Below are 19,722 nucleotides of genomic sequence, written 5' to 3' on the forward strand. Positions count from 1 at the left end.
AACAATTGTTATTGTTATTTTATAGTTTTGCGAATTATTAGTAGTGTTTTAGACATTTATTTAAACATCTGTATATATGCGATCCTAGTGCTCTAAGCATGTAGTCAGAGAGCGACCCCTAGTGTTAAGAACGCTTACTGCCGTCATGTTTTGTTTTCGCCACACGTGTACATAACTACAGGTGCATCTCAATAAATTAGAATGTCGTGGAAAAGTTCATTTATTTCAGTAATTCAACTCAAATTGTGAAACTTGTGTATTACTAAATAAATTAAATGCACACAGACTGAAGCAGTTTAAGTCCTTGGTTCGTTTAATTGTGATGATTTTGGCTCACATTTAACAAAAACCCACCAATTCACTATCAACAAATTAGAATATTTCATAAGACCAATAATAAAAAAAAAAAAAAAAAAATAAAAATTGTGAATTGTTGGCCTTCTGGAAAGTATGTTCACTTACTCTACATCTACTCAATACTTGGTCGGGGCTCCTTTTGCTTTAATTACTGCCTCAATTCGGCGTGGCATGGAGATGATCAGTTTGTGGCACTGCTGAGGTGGTCTGGAAGCCCAGGTTTCTTTGACAGTGGCCTTTAGATCATCTGAATTTTTTGGTCTCTTGTTTCTCATTTTCCACTTGACAATAGCCCATATATTCTCTCTGGGGTTCAGGTCTGGTGAGTTTGCTGGCCAGTCAAGCACACCAAAACCATGGTCATTTAAAAAACTTTTGGTGCTTTTGGCAGGGTGGGCAGGTGCCAAATCCTGCTTGAAAATGAAATCAGCATCTTCAGAAAGCTGGTCAGCAGAAGGAAGCATGTAGTGCTCCAAAATGTCTTGGTAACCAGGTGCAGTGACTTTGGTTTTCAAAAAACACAATGGAACAACACCAGCAAATGACATTGCACCCCAGTTCATCACAGACTGTGGAAACTTAACACTGGACTTCAAGCAACTTGGGCTATGAGCTTCTCCACCCTTCCTCCAGACTCTAGGACCTTGGTTTCCAAATGAAATACAAAACTTGCTCTCATTTGAAAAGAGGACTTTGGACCACTGGGCAACAGTCCAGTTCTTCTTCTCCTTATCCCAGGTAAGAAGCCTCTGATGTGGTCTGTGGTTCAGGAATGGCTTAACAAGAGGAATACAACAACTGTAGCTAAATGCCTTGACACGTCTGTATGCCTTGACCCCAGCCTCAGTCCATTTCTTGTGAAGTTCACTCAAATTCTTGAATCGATTTTGCTTGACAATCCTCATAAGGCTGCGGTTCTCTCGGTTGGTTGTGGATCTTTTTCTTCCACTCTTTTTCCTTAAACTCAACTTTCTGTTAACATGCTTGGATACAGCACTCTTGTGAACAGCCAGCTTCTTTGGCAATGAATGTTTGTGGCTTACCCTCCTTGTGAAGGGTTTCAATGATTGTCTTCTAGACAACTGTCAGATCAGCAGTCTTCCCCATGATTGTGTAGCCTAGTGAACCAAACTGAGAGACCATTCTGAAGGCTCAGGAAATCTTTGCAGGTGTTTAGAGTTGTTTAGCTGATTGGTATGTCACCATATTCTAATTTGTTGTGAATTGGTGGGTTTTTGTTAAATGTGAGCCAAAATCATCACAATTAAAAGAACCAAAGACTTAAACAACTTCAGTATGTATGCATTCAATTTATTTAATACACAAGTTTCACAATTTGAGTTAAAATACTGAAATAAATGAACTTTTCCATGACATTCTAATTTATTAAGATGCACCTGTATATAGTAAATATATCTAGTTTCAATTTCATTCTTTTGTTTTTTTTTAAGGTTTCATTAACATCACTGCATTCACATTCCAATATTTGCATATAAGAAACTTTTCATCATTCATTATTTCACAGGAAAAGACCCTCTGCGAGAGATTGTCACAGAGTAATTACTGAGCCCCATACAGCACATCCAGTAGAAGCAGCATAACAGGGTCATGCAAACCAACCAGTGAGAGCAAACAAGCTGCTTCATATCCAAGCATCTCATTCTGATTTGTTGAGCAGCTTGTCCGTAACATTGTACAACCTTTGAGTGTTCATCCTCTAGAATTTAGCTTTAAAGGTGCATTAATAACTAGTCAGTCATAGCAGCCCATAAAAACTTGAATCATAATATAAATAAAAAAGAGAGAGAAAAAAAGGCAAACTACATCTGATAATCATGTGACCTGTAAACGTCATATGTTGTTGCACTGAAAGTCTGACTGAGAGTCAACTGTTTTCTGAAATCTGGGAATTAGTTTCTCTCATCAGGGTTATTATTGTTAACTGAAACTAAAATTAAAAACATTAATTTTTTTTTTACTTAAAATAATCATTAACTGAAAAAAACCCTTTAAACTTAAATTCAAATTAACATCTATTGTTACTTATTTTATTTCTGAAAAGGCAACATTTCTCATTTTCATTTAAGTACTAAAATAACAAAAACAAATTAATATAAAACCATAAAATAAAACTTTATAAAAATTATATTGACATATAAAAAAATAAATGATAATAATTAAATAAAAACTAGTAAAAATTACCACAAAACTGCTAAACTTTTAGCTAAAATTTAATGAAATAGAAAATATGAATAAAAATCTAATTCAAAATATTAACAAAAACTATAATGGTATATCAAAAGTGCTAAAATAACACATCTCTCATTCATTTAGTACATTTTGGACTTTTCAAAAATGCCAGAGCCCGCACATAATCTAGGTCTTCTTTTGAAACACTCGTGTAACACATTAAAAGCTTTTATCATTTTAGAGCAGAATATGCAGTTAAATGCTCATGTCCGTCTTTCATATCAGTAGCCATATAATTCATCCATCCATCCCTGGTCTCTGTAATATCTCCCGCTTCCACGGCCCTGCAGGGTGTCATACAAATCGTTGGTCACAAAGCTGCTCTCAGTGCTGGCCAGTGTCACAAAACCACTTTCACTGTCTCGGCCTGCCAGGTTGTCGTAATCTCCAGGTGGAGTGTCTGGAGAAGAACCCAAGAAGGAAGTGTTCTTGATGTCAGGCCGCGTGCCGGCCAGGTCTGATTCATGCTGCCTTCGGATAACGTTATAGACGTCAGGACTTGGGCTGTTGCATCTTTCTCCAGGGGCCCAGTATCCCGGTTCCTTTGGAGGGATCTCAGTCTGTTGTTTCTTCCTGTATGCATAAATGATGTTGCATGATCTCAAATTAACCAGATTTCAAATGTTTTGATCAGTTAAGTGAGCTGTCAAACAACATACCTTTTTGAGAATAGCTTAAAGCAGAAAACCCCCGTCCCCACAATCAGCAGCAGCAGAAGTGGTATGGTTGGCAGCACAATGTAAGCGATATTAAGAACACCATCTAAAAAAAACATGCAAGAGGAATTTGGTTAGTGTGATAAATAAAGTTCAAAGTTTGGGGTCGGTAAGATTTTTTTTGTAGTTTTGAAAGTATTATCTAATGCTCACCCAGGCTGCAGTAATATTGTGGAATTAATTTTATTTTAATATTTTTTGAATGCAGTTTGCTTCAAAATTCAAAAAGTTGAATTTTCAGCATCTTTCCTCCAGTCTTCAGTGTCACACGATCCTTCAGAAATCATGCTAATATGACGATTTGCATGTATGTATATATATATACGATTCAGTGTATATATAAAAAAAAGATTTTCAATGAAAAAAACAAAACAGTATTCTGAAAGATACATTTTAAAGTACATTTTACAATTATTGGAGTATATTTTATATACAATTTATACTTAAATATTTCATGTTTAATTTAATGTGTTTCTTTGTAATTAATTGTGAAATTGACTACCAATGTCAAATTGAAAATTGTTCCACACCATTTTTTTTAATGTACAGTGGTGTCCAAATGACTGAGAACTGAAATTAAGATATGCTTACTACTTACTAACTCAGTAGATCGTATTGCAAATTATCAGCATAACCATTTGAATGAATTAAACTTGTATTTGAGATGATCCAAAGAGAACAAGATTCACCTGGAGGTTCAGATACGAGCACCCTCATTCCATCATCCTTCTCTGTGACAGAGGGGTTTCTGGGTATTTTGGGTGTTGGAAGAGCATCTGTAATATATGTGAAATAGGTTTTATGGTTTTATTTGGTGTAAAGCAGCACAACAAATAGAAAAAAAGTATGCAACAAACAAACACGTGCAAATAAACCAATAAATGCAGACTTTCTCATATTATCACAAAATGACACGACAAAATAAATCCATGCAACATTAGGCCAGTGGTCCCCAACCTTCCTGACTCCAAGGGCTGCTCAAGACAATATTTGAAAGTCTTTCCATCTACGCTGATATGTAATATGATTATGTTAATTACACTAAATTTAAATGATTTTAAGACGGGATAGTTCATGAAAAATAAAAAAATTCTGTCATTATTTACTTGCCCTCAGGTTGTTCCAAACTTGTATAACCAAACAGTTAAAAGCAGCCATAGATTTCTATAATATTTTTTTTCCATGCTACGGAAGTCAATGGCTACCGTCAACTGTTTGTTTACCAACATTCTTTAGAATATCTTTGTTCATGCTCAACAGAAGAAAGAAACTCATACATGTTTGAAAGAACATAAAGGTGACATCCCTATTCTCATAGAAATAGAATGATTATTAAAATATAAAGGTGACATCTCTATTCTCATAGAAATAGAATGATTATTAAAACATAAAGGTGACATCCTTATTCTCATAGAATTAGAACGATTAATAAAACTTTATAGTTATTGTCCTTTATTGTGTTTACCGAAGCCCCCTTCTGGCTGAACAACTACACTGCAGTGATCCACTGCAATAGGCATCCTTATTTTACCAAAAAAAATAAAGAATAAAAAAAAAATAATAATAATTTGTTTTAACAAAATTGTATTAATTATGCAGAGGTACTATATTAATATACAAATGTATTTATCTTTGTCAAGCACAATATCCCTAGCTTACCTTCAGATGTTCTATTTTCTGCAGGGATGGGTGCTGGAGGATTATCTGAAACATCACAAGAGGACCATGTTATCATATTCTATACAGTTCTTGATGTTCTAGGAACCCCTAATCAAATATAGCTATAATAGCACTGAAAATAATACTATTAAAATGCAATGCTTAGTGTTGGGGTTTGTTCACATCAATGAGCTACAGTGCTGCATATCAATTGTGAATCTAATTAACAAAGAGATCAACTGAATATAAAACAAGCCTTTTCAACCTTTGGTGTACTTGCAGATAAAGTTGTTTTTGGTTTCACAATTGTCATCATTCCACTGGAACATGTAAGGCCCACCCTGACCCGGAGGAGCAGAGGGCTGATGGTACATCACAACACACACCTCAAACCCACAGGAAGGCTCATCCCAGTGCCAGTTCCTGTCGCACACAAACGCAGAACAATAAGCAAAAGCACCTACAAAGGAAATGTGCCTAATGTGGCCCTGATCTTACCTGAAGGTTGCCTGGCTTCCATCCAGCCAGTAGTACTGAGAAGGACAGTCTCTGTTTATCTCCTGATAGACTTGATCTCTACGGAGTCCGATCCAAAAGTCTCCATCTGATGCTTTCAGTTCATGGATGAAGTTCTCTATCAGTCTCTGCTCAGTCTTAGACTCAATACTGAGAAGATCTCCACCATCACTCCTGCAGGCTCGACTCGCATCTTCAAAGTTGAGTTTACGCCGAGCGTCTTGAAAAAAGGCGATTTTATAGCAGGGTTTCTCAGTGCCACGCTTGCATATCTGCTGGCCTTGAGAGACACATTAAGACAACGGAACGTAAATTTATTGAAGTCAAGTCACCAACAGAACAAAACAAAACAAACGTGTTCCCTTTACCATTGGCAAAATGGAAAATGGAATTTTCTGCATGCATGTAGCCCTTTAGGGTGCACATATTCACATGTATATATTTAATTGTTTTTCTAAAGCAATGGTTTTTCAGACAATCAGCAAATCCAGGGACTCCCAATATATAAAAAGTGTTTTCCTTTCACAAAGAACATGAATAACATTATGAACAACAGACCACTGCTTGATGCTCAGTCAATTGGTAAAGTGCCCTGGGTGTTCCTAGTACCTTGTTTCTCAGAGTGTAGATATTTCAAAAATAAAAATGTAATGTAATTATTTTATGAATAAATAGACACGGAATGGAGAGATCCATTAGTGTGTGCGGCAGAACATACCTCTGGGCTCGTAAATGTCTGCACCACAGAGAGGATGGACAACACATCGGGTTTACAAGTGGTGAAGAGAGAGAACAGACATTCTTAAAGATGATCTAAAGAAGTCACTACCTATATTTAAGCGTCTCATTCAAATGAATTAATCAGGAAACGACTGAATCTATCGAGTCTAAAGAATGAGTTAGGCTAAGTCAGTGAAAAAAAAACAACTGTTAAAAAAAAGTTATTGCAAAACCTTTTAAATTTGCAGCATATTAGAATATAGACATCTTTAAATATTATAAATATTATTAATAAGAACATAAGGTTGTCAAAATACAAAACAAGACACAATAGACTGGTAATATCTGAGATCTGACATATTCAGTTTAGGAAGCTTTTCTTCTAAATAGCATATCTATAGTTTAATCTTTTGAAATAGTAAAATGCACTATTTTCTTTCCTAAACGTGTAACTCACCTCCCAGAAGCTTTGACGCGCACGCGGAGACGCTGAATAAAACCAACACGCAGCCACATTTTCTCATCAAATCCATTTGATCACCTTTTCACAAACTTCCATTGGCATTAAAAGTAATTTCACCAAGACAGTGAAAAGCCAAGTAAATAAAAAGTGAACATCCAACACCAGGAAGGCTTCGTCCAGTGGAGAACCGATCGATCACCTGTCCCGTTATCTTCTGAAATCTTCGTGAACGTTCAGGCAAGCACGCGCGCGCGTGACCGAGCCCACAGAAGATCATAACACGTCATCAGATGACAGGAATGAACTCGCGACGGGCTTTTATTTGTAGATATCAACAAATCACATAAAAGATGACAAGGACACAGTGCTCACAGTCATTAATATTTTAATATTTGATGTGTTTAAGACAATGATAAACAAATGTAGCTAGTCTAGATGCATTGTAAGTAAACTTCTTAAACATTTGTCTATTTCCTATGATAAAATGACACATTATGTTTCAAATTTGGGACAAGTCTATAATATCATCAATTTGTTTACTGGAGCTTCTGAACTTCTTTCTGGTCCTCATTCACAGATTATGAAAGGGTCCTGAGAGGCAGTCTACACAGAACACACAAATGATTTCATGATGTTTTCAAAATCCAATTGGTTTATCATATAAAACATTATTTGAATTAACTAGTACAAAAGTATATCTGAGCATTATTGTTAATATGTGTCGAGATTCTGCATTTAATTTAATATTGCGAGAAACCAATCTACCTCACAAAGTCTCCCTATGACATCAAATAAAGGATTTTGCAATGATGCATTTATAAGACAGGGAATTGTTTTGGATAATAGGACAGGTAATCAATGCAGGTTTGTGCTGTCTGTGAGCAGAGAAGATCAGACATATTTCAGATCAATATCCAAGCCTCAATATAAGACCAAGCTGGTTTTCCAATAACCCTTCATCACAGGGTCTAGAAATCAATTTTAGTAGGCTTGGAATTCATATAATAATGAAAATGTTAGGAACTGTCAGTAATTTCCCTCTATTTTAAAGTGACAAACCATTTTCCTCCTCACCAGTTTACCTGTTTAGATAATATTTGGGGTTGAGGGCCTGTGTGTTTTACCCTTTTATAATTGGATGTGATTTACAGTAGCAGCATCAACGGAATAGCTCCCCTTATGCTGTCAACAGCAGTAAATTACTATTAAGCACACAATTATGATTACTTTATTGAATGCAGCAATATATTTCACTGTACCATCACCTTTAATTGTAAAAAATCTATTGCACTGGTATTCATAAGTTGATAAATAACATACTTTCATTCCACTAAGTTGTCTTTTCTGGGTTTGTTTCGGTAGAAAATCTCCATCTGTTAAGAATATACGGTACTTCAAACCTGCATTAAGTCTGCATGACATTAAAAATAAGGGACTTAAAGATAACAACATGCACATACAATTTTACATTTTTATAGTAAGAATTAAAATCAGATATGCTCACCAAGGCTACATTTTATCAAAAATACAGTCAAAACTGTAATATTGCTTTACAATAATTGTAATAATAACCTAATTATTTAATTATTTAAAATTCCTGTTTTCAGTTTTATTATATATTAATATTTTTATCTTTTATCTTTAGGGTCACATGATTCCCAGAAATCATTCTTATAGACTGATTTGGTGCTTGAGAAATATTGCTTATCATTATCATCATTCTTCTTCTTCTGATTTATTATTAGAAATCTTATTTAACATTATAAATGTCTTTACTGTCACTTTTGATCGACTTAATGCATCCTTGCTGAATAGTGATAATCTAAAAAAAAAAAAAAAAGAGACCCCAAACTTTTGAACAGTAAGTTATGTAAACTGTAAAAAATATATATTAAAACTTTCTACATCAAAATTTCACATATCATGTGTTCCTTGCCGTTTCTTTTATTTGTGAAATTTACTAGCAATTCTAGCAATTTCACTATACGTGAAAACTTTTCAGAATCATTAAAAATATAGCTCTGTACATTAAACAGCCAAAATTGAGATGCATAACATCACATTCCAGCCCCCCAAATAAATAAAACACAACTAAAAACAACTGACTTCGGTGCAGCTTGTATTAGGCTTGTAAAGTACTCAGCAGATAAAGCACCACCAGCCCATAATCATCTGGCTGCTCCCCGGAGAGTCATCATAGTCTTGAAGAAGCCCACCCCTCCTTTCCTCTCCTCCCCTATAGGGGAGGGTGCCCTAAGAAATGCTGAGGCTCTGGGGAAAAAGTGCTGAGGAAAGGAGAGAGAGAGAGCACTCTAATGAATGGGAGAGGAATAAAACACTTGGCTGTCTGAGGAACCCTGTCCTGCAGCATCCAAATATGCAATGGCTGTGTTAGCAAAAGACCTGAGATGTGGCTCAGGCTTATACAAACTGAACGGAGAGACCTGAGAGGATGTTTTAAGCTAATGGGGCCAAGTACTTCTTTCCAAGTATATTTCTTACTTTAATTCGCTCATCCCTCTGCTTTTTCAGAAGGGCAATAATCTGGTCTCTTTCCATCTCCTCATAAAATATGAAATATATAAGTAAATGAAGAACCAAGGTACATTGCATAACAGTTGCTGAAGTATAATACTATAATAAATGTAAAACTATTTAAGCAAAAACTATTTTAATTAATTAATATTGGTGTTATATTAGTGTAATTTATATATGGTTTTTATTAATACTTTGAGTTTTTAAGAAATTTTTATATTGTCATTTTTATTTTAGTTACATTTTTAGAAATTCTGTGATTTTGTCATCTTATTATTATTATTATCATTTTAATTTTAGTTTAAAGTTGTTGTTTTTTTATTTCCAGTTAGTTATTTTAATCCTTAAAGGGATAGTTCACCCAAAAATTTAAATTTTCTCATAATTTACTCACCTCGAACTTGTTTCAAACCTGTATCAGTTTCTCTCTTCTGTTGAGAATAATAATGTTGGTAACTGAAAAGTTGGTGGAAGCCACTGACTTTCATAGGTTGGAAAAAACAAAACAAAAAAAACAATGCAAGTCAATGGCTATCATACAGGCTTGGATCAACTTGAGGGTGAATAACTGAAAACAATTTTAATTTTTGGAAGTACTATTCCTTTATTATTAAACTAAATGAGAAAGGTTGATTTGGGAAACTGTTTTTGATCTAAAAATGATATTTTATTACATTTCAGCTTTATTTATAGCTTTAACAAATGTTGTAATAGTTTTAGTTTAGTTTAAGACAAATACTAAATATATACATCATGTAAATGCACACTGCATATTAGTTACTGAATTTACAGTATCTACCGACACCTACATTGATGCCCATCTGTAAAAGATAGTGAAGGAAAAATACACTTTTATAGAGTATAACAGCACTGCTGAATAGGCAGGAGCTGTCCGAGTGTACCAGCCGACAGATGCACTTACTAAACAAGGCTCATAATTTTGATTTAGCACCCATAGTTTCTGGCTACACTTAATTTCATTTCATTAAATCCATTACATGCTTGTACACTATAACCATTTTTCATGCCAATGTCATTTTATGGCAGGTTAATCAGTTATAATAATGTAATGTAATGTCTCTGTTGATTATTATCACCCAGTGTAAAAATCTGTCATATTGCATTCTGCTAAAACTCATACAACTAAATCTAATTGAGTTGTGGAAGAGTACAATGCATCGATTGCATGATTACATTTTCCCACATTGTATTAAACATTACAATAATATAACAACATATAGTTTTTGAATTCAGCCTCTTTGACAGTGTAAAGCCATTTTTTTTTCAAAACCTCCAATATATAACCCTTTAAGTCAGAGGGTTTGGGAATGAGGTTAATTAGCTAAGAGTAATCTCATAAAATGGATCTGTCCTCCAGAGGGCCATCCATCTTGGGGTTTCCAGGTTGATTACTCACTGTGGGAAAGCAGACATTACAGGAAGGGAACATGCTATCTTCAGATGCAAGGAGATGAATGACTGACCAGATTGTGAAGAACACATGAAACACCAGCTTACTGTATGTATAATGTGGAATGCTAGAGTACAGCACATGGAGATAGTAAACTGTATTGGGGCAGCTGACAAGCAACAATAGTGTTATGAGGTTTGAAGTATAATCTAAAGCTACTTATGCATAGTATTACTATTATATTTTTATTAATATTTTGATGTAGCTTTTTAGTATAGTACTTTCAGTTTTCATTTAAAATTTTCATAAAATTTTTACTATTTTTTATGCATGTGCTTTTTCCATTTGTTTTTGTAATTATTAGTAAAAAATATAATTTTAGTGCTTTGACTTAAAAAATAGATAACATTTTTTGGAAATGTTGCCTTGGCAATGTTTGTTTGTTTTCTTATTTTCAGGTTTATTTCAATTAACAAAAATGTCTTGATAGTTTTTAGATTTTAGATTTAGTTTTAATAACTCGCTAAACTTAGTTTCTTATGATCTCATATTAATCGAGAGACGTGTACCTTTATTTATGTCACACTGCAGGCAGCAGGACCATTTTAAATAAAAGAGTGATGGCAAAAGAGTGAAAAATTGTACAAATCTAGAAATAGCAACCAGATGACTTTTCCTTATACAGTGGTATCCTTTTTTATATTTGTATATTATAAGACTTTACACTATCAAGGTGATTAAACCAAATAAAATTGTTACTTGTATACTCATTTATACAGATGGTCAGATGCATTTTAATATATGCTCCATTGAATCTGAAGATCATGCTGGAGAATAACCAGGTTTTATACATATAGTGGAGTTCACACATCAGCTTGAGTGCTGCTCTCATTAAGGGGGCACATACTAAATACTAAGACATTCTGTTCAGTGGTGTCCTGATAATATAATCCTCATTAAAAAAGAGATAAAAAAAATAAAAGGATATTTTCTCTGTGATTTTACCCTAAAATTGTGATACTAATTTAAAACACAATATTCATGCACTCATTTCAACTATCATTGCAGATTTTCAATGAATTGAAACTTTGTGTCATTATAATGATCCAAGTATATGAATACATACTGAAAATCATATTTATTATAACTTAATATGGCCCTAAACTTAATACTTAGATTCTGTGGCAAGTGCGGATTCTTTAGTCTGTAAAGCAAAATGACGAGTTTCTTCCTCCAGCAATGCCAGAAAAAGGACAAATCAATGCTTCCTTATTCTTATACGCAGATTAATTGATTTGCAAGACCAGTGACTTCCTGTTAATCTGATTAGTAGATGTGGTTAGTGCAGTGTTGGGAGAGAAAATAGCTGTGGAGAGATTCATCACTGCACAAATGTAAGGCTAAAGAGCGGTAAGCAGGCTTTTAAGGATTCAGCCTGCTGGATATAGCATTACAACTGACTCCTCTGCGAGAAAATTTACACAAGTCAGACAGCAGTGGAAGCCTTTAAATTAAATCTGCAGACTTGTGGGATACCTCTGTTTGAAAGCACTGAAAGTGTACAATCAATCAGCAATAACTGCCTGGTAATATGAAGCACAGCATATCAGGTGCAGGATGAGTTATGTGGCATAGTTTAGAGTTATGAGCAGTGTTGGGGGTGACACATTACAAGTAACGTGAGGTACGTAATCAGATTACTTTTTTCAAGTAACTACTAAAGTACCGCATTACTTTTTAATTTACGAGAAAATATCTGAGATACTTTTTCAAAAAAGTTTTTCCCATTTATTGACTAACAAGTGTCCTATTCCCATATTGGGAGAAATCGGAAGTACAGAGGTTTTGTGTGCGCTGTGTGAACATGTAGTTCAAGACTAAATGTGAATGTGCATTAATTCATCCCACTCGCAAAAAAACAGATTTAGTTTTCATCAAACATTCATTAATTAAAACATTGAAATGCAAACTCAGAATATGATGCAAACCTGCAATAATTACATGTTAAATAACCCAAATGTATCTAATCCTGTTTTATATGTTGCTGACCTTTGATGATCCAGTTCAACCATACTAATAAGCAAAAATGACTTTGGATAAACTAACAATTGTGCTTCACTGTTTTTTTTTATTGTTGAAGAGTGTTCTCCTGCTTTTTACTGTACAAACGTGAATTTACTTTTCCTTTAGCCTGAGTTTTATTCATTACACTTTTTTGTGTGAAAGGACTTTTACAGTTGCTATATAAATAGAACTTCTTATATTAAAAACAATCAAGCCCTGCTCATATTTAAAAAGTAATGCAAAAGTATTTTAACGCATTACTTTTCATAAAAAGTAACTATCATAATGTTACTTTGTTTAGGGAGTAGCACAATATTGTAATGCATTAAAAGTGTGTTCAGATTCCTGGCGTCAAAGTATAATTAACATATAATTGTTATGCTTGCTTTAGCACCATAAAAAACTTTACCAGAGTTCCATTTTATATTGTGATCTTAAATTATCTGTGATGCTCCTCAGAGACTTATTTCGCTTACGTGGCTTAGTGAGAGCTACTCTAAAACTGGCAAATCCAGCCTGCCAGATCTAAACTTAGAAACCCCGCTGATCTCAAATCATCTTTCATTAGCGATCCATAACTGCCCTCCACAGGCTGGCTCATTAGCTCTTTATGCTGCAATGCTTTGTCTAGAAATAAAGATTTCACAGCAAAGAGAGAATCAAGACAGAAGCAGGTGCCACACATGCACGTGCTTTTTCAATTCAGTAAATTATGCCACATATCTCAATCTTTCTTATTGTTTTTTTTTCTCAGAATTGCCAATTGCCTTATTAAATCAGGTCCTTTTTCTTGACATTCTTACATGTGTAGTGTATTGAGCATGTGGTCCTAGGGCTGGTTGCACTAGCTGTGTACAAGTTACCTAGCCTAGTTTTGAAGTAAATGGGCACTAAGTTAAAACTTATGTACTACTAAATATTTTTTCGTTGCACCATTAAACTTAATTGAAGTGTAACTCGACCTGGAGTAATGGCTGGAATAAAATGAAAGACTGAATGAATTGTATCAATATGCTCTTCTTTTACCCGACAACCTTCAGTCTTTAAGACACACAGTATATGGTGCTTCTGACATTTACACTCACATACATATTAAGAGAGAGAAAAATATGTGAATAAACGTAGGCTAAGTGCTTCTTCAACACCACATCCACAGCGCACATACATGTGCTTCAGTCCGTATTGCACTGCATGTCAAATAAAAGTCAGTCATAATAAATAAATTGAATTTCTTGTTTTTTTTTTCTTTCATCATTTATTGATCCTTACACTATATTTCATTTACAGTTTCTGAATGTTATTTAGGAAAAATAGCTTACCAATAGGCTAATGTTATTCATGATTAAGTAGTATAGTTTTTAATGGAAATGTATATTTACCGTTAGTTACCTGAGGCAAAAGCAGTTAGAATGAAGGATAAACTGAAATTTACAGCATTTAAACAAGTTCTGTTTGCATATTTGAAGGCTTCTTTTGGATCATTTAGGGTAAACGTCATATTATGCGACTACGCATTACTTTACTGAGAGCTCATGAACTACTAAAAAAAACAATATCCCGGAGTAATGCATCCACTCAAACAGTACACTGACTGAACTGCTGTGAAGAGAGAACTGAAGATGAACACCGAGCCGAGCCAGATAACGAACAAAAGACTGAATCGTTCTCGAGTCAAGATCCTGTTGCATCGGTTTTCGGATCGGTTGATGGGGTACATACCCTAAAAACCGGTTGAAGAAAACGGTTCACCGGATCTTTTGCGCTCGACGTAATGGCGTCATTGGCGATGATTGCCCTTGACTCAAGCCTTCGGTTTACCCGCGCTCATAACATTAGCACAGAATCAGTTCAGAATCAATCACCAAAAGAACCAGTTTGGTTCAGACGCTCTGTGTGTCAGTCTGCTTCACACTGAATCACACATGCGCAGTATCATCAGCTCCTCGGTTCTCAAATCGGACATTTCAGTTCTCTCTTCACAGCAGTTCAGTCAGTGCACTGTTTGAGTAAATTAATTACTCCGGGATATTGTTTTTTTTTTAACTCTGAGGGAGTGTCAGCCACATTAAAAACAGCTTAAGTCATTTGTGGATTAATGCTTATTGGAGACGCGAACCGTTTAAAATGATTCAGTTCGATTTGGTGAACTGGTTCAAAAAGATCTGGTTACATCGAATGATTCGTTCACGAACCAGATATCACAAACTGCTTTGTTTTGAACTCTCTCACAACAGACACGGAAGAGAAGACATTGATGAATAAAGTTGTAGTTTTTGCTATTTTTGGACCAAAATGTATTTTCGATGCTTCAAAAAATTCTAACTGATTCTCTAATGTCACATGGACTACTTTGATGATGTTTTTCTTACCTTTCTGGACATGGACAGTAGACCGTACACACAGTTTCAATGGAGGGACTGAGATTTTTTGGACTAAATCTAAAATATCTTAAACTGTGTTACAAAGATAAACAGAGGTCTCACGGGTTTGGAACGACATGAGGGTGAGTTATTAATGACATAATTTTGATTTTTGGGTGAACTAACCCTTTAAGTTACATAAGAAATGAAGAGGGACAATACACTCGAGATAATTCCATATTTCTGTTCTGATGGAAAAAAAACGGTTAATTTAATTTACTGTTAGTTTCTGTAAAATATTAGATTAGACATTTTAACGGATGATATTTTACAATACTTAATTAATTAGAACTTAATGTGGTCAAATATGTTTTGTGAGTATAAAGTATGAATGACCGAATGATTTTCAATGACAATCTGTATAATATCCAAAAACAATACATACTTACACATTAATATTGTTACCCTACATGTTTTTGTAAGTATATTTACCTTATTTTAAGATTAAAATGATATGTAGCTATTGATAGAGCTTGTCTTTGCGTAACACTGTGCACTTGGCCTACAGTAAATGACCCCCCCCTTTTATTTATTTATTATTTTTATTATTATTTGTACAATTACAACATTATATCAAAATGAATAGGCCTACAGCTGAACCGTGCCTTCATGGAAAATGTCCGACAACAACAATAACAACAACATATTTTTAAAGACTCTGAAGTAGTCAACAGCATATTTAAAATATAGCTAGTCTACAGACAAAAAATAAATAGCTAAATCTAATAAGACAAATTAGAACAAAGTGTTTCACTTTATAGAATGATGTAGATATGCATTTCAAAAATTACAAATAAAACCGGCAAAAACAAATTGTTATATAATTCTATGTTGTTTTATAACTGGTCTTCACCTGGCAGTGAGGTTAGTGATTGCTATAAGGACTGTAATCAACTAACTGCACTGCCTGATGACCACACAGTAGCCTATATTCTCTGGCAGGTTCCATTTCCATCATCATCATTAGTATTATAATTGTTAATGTCTCCAGCAGAACCTACTAAAAACCTTTATTTATTTTTTATTTTTTGCAACTCACAAAGACTGGGCTGTAAATTCCAAATAGACCAACAGAACGCATAAACGCTGTCAGAAAGACGGATATCAAATCATTTTCAGCTATGTGCTTCCTTGTAGGTCATTGTGTTGGCAGTATGGTTAGTGATTGTAGTTTATACAAAACAATCAGCTAACAACACTGCCTACAAACCAACCCCGACAGGTTAATATCTCAGCACACGAATCTGTTTCTAACATGTTAACCTAAAGGAGACAAACAAAATAAGTCAGCATAACAATATATATTTCAAATATGTAGGCTAATTTACATACCCAATTCGAAGAAATAAATAATATCCACTGATTACTGAGGCATAACAAATATCCTAATAATCATTTCAGAATAGTGTTAAGTCACCTGCCGGAATGTTTCTGCACTCTCAGGTTTGTGTTCATTTAGCTACTGTTGTAATGACCATGCTGACGTCACATCTCCAGGTCGGGTTGAACATGCAGTACTTCTTTTTAATTATAGTCCTGCCAAATAAATCAGTTTATAACAAAGCGCTCCAAACTTTTAAAGTTAGTCAATTTTACCTGAAGACACTCATCGGGAGCTCTCTGTGTCGCCTCATCATCTTGCATGGTCCTTCTGCGTTGGATTCCACCACACGTTGTCCCTATTTATAGCCAGAGCTGATATTGTACGTTCAAATTCAGCGCCATCCGAGGCGGGAGCCACTTGAGCGCGAACCACGGCGCTCACCGCTGAAGATAGCTACTGGCGCTATTCTTCCCAGGAAAATACTGAGATGAGCGCGGCACAAAGAGGGAAACTATCCTATATCAGCGTAAAATCAGTGGAATGCACTTAATTAACGTGAACTAACGAGCTCTTCAGAAATAAGTGATATTTTTTCCCTTTGCAATCGATAATATTAATTTTTTTACTGTCCGACTATTTCTCACAGGTGATAATAATAATTCTCCCGCCAAGTAATATACTTCCACAAACTCTGTTTATGGTTGTTGCCAAGCAACAGCCACATAGAATGGGCTTATTTCAAAGGCTTCGAACGCTGCTCAGTCAATCAAATTTTAGAGTCAGAATGATCAGTTTTATTATTTACAGTAGCCTAATATCTGATGATTCAAGTAGTCTATACATCGCTAAGCCGTTACCTGTTATCATTCCTTAGGATGAAAGAAACCAAAGTCAAGCATAATGAGGCTTGGAGACAACAAACTCCCTCTGAGTCCCTATCTATGTCAACACTGATATCTATCAATGTTGTTAACTGTTGGTAGGCAATGCTGTACAGTGTTTATAGTGGACAATGGTTTTCTGGTCTACGTTACCTAAGAGACCACTTAGCCCACGTGAAGACAGGTCTAGGCTTGCCCAGAGGGACTAGGCAAAAAGAAAAAAGAAAACTTATGTCCTTGCAGACCACATTAAGGAACAGGTTTTCTTAATTGTTCTGTAGCTAGACATGTTTCTAAATTATGTCCTTGTTTTATTTGTTGTGAACTAGGCCCATTAAATGAATCAATCCGGTCTAAAAGCAAACCAATATCATGCTTATAAATGGGAGTACAGACACCAAAGTATATTCACACTCATTTACAATACTTTTCTACAGCATATCTGTCTACATTAGTTCACAGAACAGTTTTCAAAATTCTGCTTTCTTGAAAAAGAGACTATACTTGATTTTGCATATAATTAGCTCCTCCCAGAATCTGAAACACCTGTGTAATCTAATTACAGATGAGCACTGAGACTTTTTAAAGGCTGAGACAGCATTTTTAGTTATTGTGTTTAATATGATGTTGCATAGCTGAAGCGAAACAGCTTAATATTTACTTGTTAAGCAGCTGTATTAATGAGCAAGTTCTTTGTTTCTATGTGATTTTAGATTTTAAGTATCTTTTAAAAAAAAAAGTCAAACCGCTTGTCCCACTGACTCCACATTCCAACGTTTAAACATGAAGGAAGAGATTGCAGCAACAGTGTTTTTCATTGCAAGACTAGCAAAGAAACAAGGTAAACTCGATCGTGTTAGGAGGGAGAAGTTCGCTGTGAAACTAACATCAGTGCTCTTTGAAAATTATAAAAATCACTGGTACCCAGATAACCCAACCAAAGGACAAGCTTTTAGGTGAGTAGCCTGATGCTAGCTTAGCAGATCAAATGCTTTATTGGATTAATTCAAGGGCCTTTTTTGTTCTCAGGTGTTTAAGGATGAACAAGGCTCAAACGAGAGACCCAGTTATTGAGCATGCATGTCGGCAGAGTGACATTGTTTATGAGCATCTTGGATTACCAAAGGAAATGACCATTTGGGTTGATCCGGGAGAGGTGTCATGCCGGTAACGCATGATTTGCTGACTTGTCACTTAAGTGTTTAATCCATACTGGTTTTGATGACTTGACCGTGCCACTTTAGTACTTCCAAAATCTGAGAGCTTGTTCATTTTCTTAAAGGTATGGTGAAAAGTCAACCCCATTTTGTGTTACTCAGTTGGAGGGTCAAAAGAGAGATGGGGAGTTCTCTCGTAGGATAAATAATGCAGTGGAAAGAGCTTCATCGGACTACCACTCTGGAACCTCCTCTGATGAGGAGGGAGGAAACACCAGCATGAGCAGCAGCGTGAGTAGCAGTGTGAGTAGCAGCAACAGCAGCAGTCTTTCCGTTCCAGAGCCTAAATGCATCCCAACGGTTTCCAACCCAAACAGTGTCTACCAGGTAACAATTTCTAGATGACCACTCTTCAGTCCCTGTGCATGCTTCTAATACGATTTGTTTAAATTGGCACCATTTTAACTACTCCTGTTCTCCATCTATAGTTCAGTGAGTTCGGGCAGCCCCCACCTATGCAGAACTGGGGTACATACCCTAAAAGAAAGCCTTATGCCTCTGAGGGCTACCAGCAGAATTCCTCAGGTGGACCATACCCACCTCATAAGAGTTTCAAGGGTTACAGGCCCTCCTACGCCTTTTCTGGTCCAAGGGTGGACCGATATCACTGGGTTAGCAAGAACCGCTCCTAGATTTATTTTTAAAAACCAGTGCGTTTTGTTGAATCTCTATGCAGGCATGTGAGTGTTCTAGAATATAACTTAACTTCTATGTAGAGCTATAACCAATTATTTATGGAGTCATGTGGCAATTTTTTTTTTTTGTCTTTTTAAAGTTAATTTTAATTTTATTTGTGGAAGACTTTCTAAATAAAATCTATTTTATTAAAACTTGTGTGGAAGTACTTTGTCTATGCTGATGCCACTAGATGGTGGCAAATATCCACAAATCTCACTTGTGTGCACCTCCCACTTTAAGTTCCTGATTGCTGACAGATTTTGAATGAGATTGTGTGGTACATGGATTTTTTTCTTTTTATATAAAGTTTGCAAGGGTTTTTTTTTTTTTTTTTTTTTTTCTTCCTCTCAAATTGTCTTCCAAATATTATGCATAGCACTCCGTATGGCAGGGATAGGCAACTCCGGTTCTGGAGGGCCACTATTCGGCAGAGTTTAGCTTCAGCCCTCACAAAAACTCACCTGCCTGTATCTATCTAGTAATCCCGAAAACACTGATTGCCTTGTTCAGG

The 19,722-nt window shown here is 35.3% G+C and overlaps 2 protein-coding genes across 3 annotated transcripts; one reads left to right on the forward strand and one right to left on the reverse strand.

Moving 5' to 3' along the window:
* Positions 1–2,799: 2,799 nt before the first annotated feature.
* LOC132129533 (layilin-like) lies at positions 2,800–6,944 on the reverse strand. 2 transcript variants are annotated; one of them, XM_059541166.1, is made up of 8 exons: positions 6,676–6,944; positions 6,217–6,234; positions 5,481–5,778; positions 5,248–5,405; positions 4,983–5,027; positions 4,013–4,099; positions 3,267–3,369; positions 2,800–3,180 (listed from the first exon to the last, which is right to left on the reverse strand). In XM_059541166.1, the coding sequence occupies exons 1-8, from the start codon at positions 6,749–6,751 to the stop codon at positions 2,829–2,831; spliced, it is 1,137 nt and encodes a 378-aa protein (XP_059397149.1). In that variant the 5' UTR covers positions 6,752–6,944; the 3' UTR covers positions 2,800–2,828. The 2 variants fall into 2 exon arrangements, with proteins under 2 accessions (XP_059397149.1, XP_059397155.1); XM_059541172.1 differs by lacking the exon at positions 6,217–6,234.
* A 10,987-nt stretch (positions 6,945–17,931) lies between these two features.
* LOC132129546 (maternal B9.10 protein-like) lies at positions 17,932–19,279 on the forward strand. The gene is made up of 4 exons (XM_059541176.1): positions 17,932–18,272; positions 18,346–18,483; positions 18,599–18,860; positions 18,962–19,279. The coding sequence occupies exons 1-4, from the start codon at positions 18,100–18,102 to the stop codon at positions 19,163–19,165; spliced, it is 777 nt and encodes a 258-aa protein (XP_059397159.1). The 5' UTR covers positions 17,932–18,099; the 3' UTR covers positions 19,166–19,279.
* Positions 19,280–19,722: the final 443 nt, after the last annotated feature.

The sequence above is a fragment of the Carassius carassius genome, chromosome 4, assembly GCF_963082965.1.
Source record: "Carassius carassius chromosome 4, fCarCar2.1, whole genome shotgun sequence".
NCBI lineage: Eukaryota > Metazoa > Chordata > Actinopteri > Cypriniformes > Cyprinidae > Carassius > Carassius carassius.

What these genes read in the sequence shown, in the direction of transcription:
- LOC132129533 (XM_059541166.1), bottom strand. Translation starts at nt 6,751, where the DNA reads ATGGATTTGATGAGAAAATGTGGCTGCGTGTTGGTTTTATTCAGCGTC. An exon ending in GGAAGCCAGGCAACCTTCAG is followed by an intron (nt 5,406 to 5,480) that starts GTAAGATCAGGG and finishes TGTGTGCGACAG; the next exon opens with GAACTGGCACTGGGATGAGC. An exon ending in TTTAAGCTATTCTCAAAAAG is followed by an intron (nt 3,181 to 3,266) that starts GTATGTTGTTTG and finishes TTATGCATACAG; the next exon opens with GAAGAAACAACAGACTGAGA.
- LOC132129546 (XM_059541176.1), top strand. Translation starts at nt 18,100, where the DNA reads ATGAAGGAAGAGATTGCAGCAACAGTGTTTTTCATTGCAAGACTAGCA. An exon ending in ACCAAAGGACAAGCTTTTAG is followed by an intron (nt 18,273 to 18,345) that starts GTGAGTAGCCTG and finishes TTTTGTTCTCAG; the next exon opens with GTGTTTAAGGATGAACAAGG. An exon ending in ACCCAAACAGTGTCTACCAG is followed by an intron (nt 18,861 to 18,961) that starts GTAACAATTTCT and finishes CTCCATCTATAG; the next exon opens with TTCAGTGAGTTCGGGCAGCC.